At 36.6% G+C, this 4598-nt stretch overlaps 1 protein-coding gene across 1 annotated transcript; it reads right to left on the bottom strand.

Moving 5' to 3' along the window:
• Positions 1–1539: 1539 nt before the first annotated feature.
• On the bottom strand, positions 1540–2496 carry LOC123246500 (olfactory receptor 14A2-like). The gene has a single exon (XM_044675375.1). It carries the CDS (start codon positions 2494–2496, stop codon positions 1540–1542), a length of 957 nt encoding a protein of 318 aa, XP_044531310.1.
• Between the last annotated feature and the right edge of the window lie 2102 nt (positions 2497–4598).

Raw genomic sequence — 4598 nt, 5'->3', positions numbered from 1 at the left:
TGTGAGGAAAATATCTGAACAATCAAAAACCTGCAAATGTGGAGTAGGTTCCCCTTACATGAAGTTTTTCTACTTCACTTAAAATAGTCACATGGAAATGTGTGGGATAACCATTAAAGAGGGAATTCAGGTACAGGTTAGCATAGAGGAATGAAATTTGCCATCCCTCCCACCTCTGGATATCTGTGAATATGTTCTAAATCTGAATTTAAAATCAAGAGGCCACTGTTTTTTTTTTTAAAGAAAGCTACTTATTTGAAAATAATGATTTTTTTTAAAGAAAGCTACTTATTTGAAAATAATGAATTTGAAAACCCTCTTATTTTATGTCAACTATTTACTAATAACTATTTATATGGAATAGTAGAAAACTTAAAACTTAAAAAACTTAAAAACAGATGAAGCATTTGAATCTGAATACCATCTCTTGCTATTGACCTTGAAAAAATTTAGATTCCTTAAATAAAATGTGGGAGTAGTAATACTTTTCCTAAGTACTCTTTGTTGTTATTGTGGTAATCTAATACTGAATTGTGAAACCACTTTAAAAAACTCTAAAGCAAAATCAACATGTAAAACACTTTTGATGCTTTATAGTAAGTTGTGGCATTACTTCATCTGTTTTCAAGTCAAATAATATATTTTATTATCCCATGCAGTTAGATAATAAGTAAACAGTTGACATAAATCAGTAAAGAACACCTTCAAATACATTATTTTCAAATAAGTATACTTTTCCCCAGAAAGGCAATGGCTTCTTGAATTTATGACTGGAATGGTTATTTATTTCAAGAGATTAATTTAACAATTATTTAAACAATAATATTGTTATGTTGCTCTAAACCAATGATGGTGAACCTTTTAGAGATGGAGTGCTGGGACTCACCTCTACCCCATCCCCTAGACTGAGTACCATGCCCCTCCCCAGAGACCATGTACTGTGATCCCCAGCCCTTATGCCACACAGGGGAGGGAGGAAGCACTCCCATTGGACTGCTGGGTAGAGGGGCAGGTGATGTGAGGAATGTCCTCAGGGAGTGTAGAGATGGGGAGGGTAGTAGCTCAAGCTTTCCTTCAGCTCTGCTGCCTGTGAGCTGCCCACTTTACCCACTGTGTGCTCCCATTGGGCTGCTGGGCAGAGAAGTGGGGGATGTGGAAAAATGTTGTCAGGCACAGTAGAAAGGGGGAGGGGAGCAGCTCTGCCCAAGTCCCTCTGCCTTTCTAGTAATGAATTTTGATGGGGGGAAGGGTGGTCAAGTGCCCAGAGAGCATTCTTTGTGCCATCTTTGGCACCCATGCCATAGGTTTGCCATCACTGCTCTATACCTTCTGGAAGTCAACATTTTTAAAATTAGTAAGCTTGACATGAACAGAGAAGAGAGGAATCTAAGTCAATAAATATGTAAAAAGAATTGACATATCAATATATATACTCATATACATGCACATAAATATGTATACATATGAAGCATAACATATATGGTTATCCATGTATATATGAACATGCATAAATGTGAACCTATATGTATGGGAATATGATCATGGAAAAGACTTTGGTATTGATCCCTTCGAGAAATATTTCCAGGCAATGAGTTTCCTGAGAGCAGCTTTCATATCCTTGTTTCTCAGGCTATAAATAATAGGGTTCATAGTTGGAGGAACTACTGTATAGAACATGGACAACAACAGGTCAATAACTGAGTCAGATTCCTGAGGTGGCTTTAGATAAGCAATGGCACCAGTTGTGATAAAAACCATGAGAATTATAAGGTGGGGCAAGCAAGTTGAGAAGGCTTTTGACCTTCCTTCTGTGGTTGGAATCTTCAGCACAGTTGAGACAATGTGACTGTAAGAGACTGTGATACAAATAGAGCAGAAAATCCCTAAACCGAATCCAAGAGCCATAGTAACATCAACTGCGAGGTGTGAATGAGAGCAGGAGATCCTGAGTAAGGAAGGGACATCACAGAAGAACTGGTGAATCTCCTTTGAGCCACAGAATGGCAAAGTGAATGTGGTAACTGAGTACAGAGCCCCCCAAAAGCCTCCACCGAGCCAAGAAGCAGCTGCTATTTTCATACAAATATCACTGTTCATGAGGACTTCATAGTGTAAGGGCAGGCAGATGGCTACATAACGGTCATAGGACATTGCTGTTAGGAGAAAAAGTTCTGATGCAGCAAACAACATCATTAAAAAGAGCTGTGAAACACACCCCAAGAAAGAGATGGAGCAGTCGTGACTCAGGGAGTTTGCAATTGATTTGGGGACTGTGACGGAAATAAGACAAAGATCTAAAAAGGACAGATTCTTAAGAAAGAAGTACATAGGAGTATGGAGTTTCCTATCAAGAGAGATGAGGGTGAAGATGAGCAAGTTCCCAATTAGAGCCACCAGGTAGATCAGCAAGAAGAGAATGGCATGTAAGATTTGTAGCTCCCAGATGTCAGAAAAGCCCATGAGGAGGAATCCTGTCACCATGGTGACATTCGCCATGTTTTAAGTTTGAGGGTTCTCTCCAGTGTCTGCATGGAGAAAAGAAACAGATGTCAAATGATGTCAACACTCGTTTTGTTTGTCAGGTTACCTTGATTCAGATTAACTGTGTGACTGTAGGCAAATAACAGTTCCTCTATCTGCCTTAGATTTTTCATTTTAAAAATCAAATGATGGAACTAGTTCAGAGGATTTTAACCTGAAGTTTGTGGACCTAAAAACCTTGATAGCATTTCAATGTAATCTGGGTCCTTTTTAAGCTTACACATTTGATTTTATACATTTAAAAACATGATTCTCAGATACAGGTTCATAGCCTTCCAGACTACCAAAGTGCCTGATGATATCCAGAAAAGGATAAGAAGCTATGAAGTAGATGACTTTTAAGGCTTTTCTGTATCTCAGGTGATTTTAGAATCTATGATCAAGGTTGTTATCTTGAAAAAGGCGATAGTAAGAGCTGTGCCTCTTTTAGTGGATTATCTTCATCATCATGAATTACTTTTATTATAAGGCATCTTTGAGGTAGACGATTTGGGTAGTATTATTACCATTTTATATATAAGACATTGGAGCTCAAAAAGTTACGTGATTTTTCAAATGGTTATATAAGGAGTATCAGAACCAAGATGATAATGGAGGTTTTCCATTTTCAAGACTATCTTGAAAGCTCCTCTATCTTCCTTTGCTGAGGCATATCTTATATATATATATATACATATATATATATAGATATAGATATAGATATAGATAGATAGATAGATAGATATAGATAGATATAGATATAGCTATTCATAAACACATGATTCTCTTCCTATTCTTCAAGACTAATAGTGATATAGATTCTCTAGTAATCCTAAATGATGCCCACTGCCCTAAACTGAGTCACCATTCATGACACTGTGATGCTATAATCACGTATTAGACTTTCATATTACCTGTTAAATTTTATGCTGTCTGTGGATCACAATCTCTCCAGGCAAGCCATGTCAAAATGTAAATCTATCCTCAGATGGAAAGATAAATTTCAAAGTATTTCAGTCCATGTTTGGTCTCTTCTGCTGGTCTATAGAATGCAGCATGTAGCACAATACTCTCCTTACTCTTAGGCCACACTTTGGATTTTGATTCACCTTGTCCTACGTAAAACACTTCTGTAGCTCAGACTCTCATATATTCTCCCCTCATGACTTATTTCCCAGGTTATATTTTGGACTGATTGTTTATGTCTTCAAAGTCATATAAACAGAAATGTGCTTTTGGCATGGGGTAAAGGAATTATAAATGGATCAACCCTAGTATGTAATGAAACACTTATCAAATTCTTGCTTTGTACAAGCCTCAATTCTAAACCTAAATAGTTAAAAAACATGAATTATCTCTAGTCATAGACACAATATATTTCTAGTCTATTAGGGGGAAAAGAAATATATATATATACATATATATATATATATATATATATATTTATAATATAGGAAGAGATACATGCAGAGGAGAATAAAGTAATCAGAGATATGTGAGAAAGAGTTTATTTCTGACTGGCAAGATTAAGGGATGATTTCGTGCCTTATGGAGTTTGTAGGAAAGTGCTTAGGGTTTGGGTAGGATTTAAAAACACATAAATATCGAGGTTACAAGAGGAGATATTCCACCTATGATAGCATAAACACAGAAGTAGGGTTGAACAAGACAAGGAAGAAGGATTGCTTATTTTCTTAATATAAAGGTTTTTTGAAATTCAAATATTGAGGTTTATTTTCTTCTTAGAATCCTTCCATCTCAGAATCAATACTATGTATTGGTTTCAAGGCAGAAGAGTGGTAAAGGTTAGGCAATGAGGATTAAGTTACTTGCCCAGGGTCACACAACTAGGAAGTATCTGAGGTCAGATCTGAACTGAGTACCTGTCTCCGGGTCTGGTACTCAATCTACTGAGCCACCCCAAGACATTTATTTTCAATTAAAATTTTGTACTTTTATTAAACTGCCCACAATTTCCCTATGCATCATTCTTCTTAAACCTATTCTTCATTTTTGTTGGGACTTACCCATACCAATCAACAGCTTGCCTGGCAATCACTCTTTAACTGATTTTCCTT

The sequence above is a fragment of the Gracilinanus agilis genome, chromosome 4 (assembly GCF_016433145.1).
Source record: "Gracilinanus agilis isolate LMUSP501 chromosome 4, AgileGrace, whole genome shotgun sequence".
Classification (NCBI taxonomy): Eukaryota; Metazoa; Chordata; class Mammalia; order Didelphimorphia; family Didelphidae; genus Gracilinanus; species Gracilinanus agilis.
Note: the sequence above shows the minus strand (reverse complement) of the source record. Positions and strands in the feature narration are given on the sequence as shown.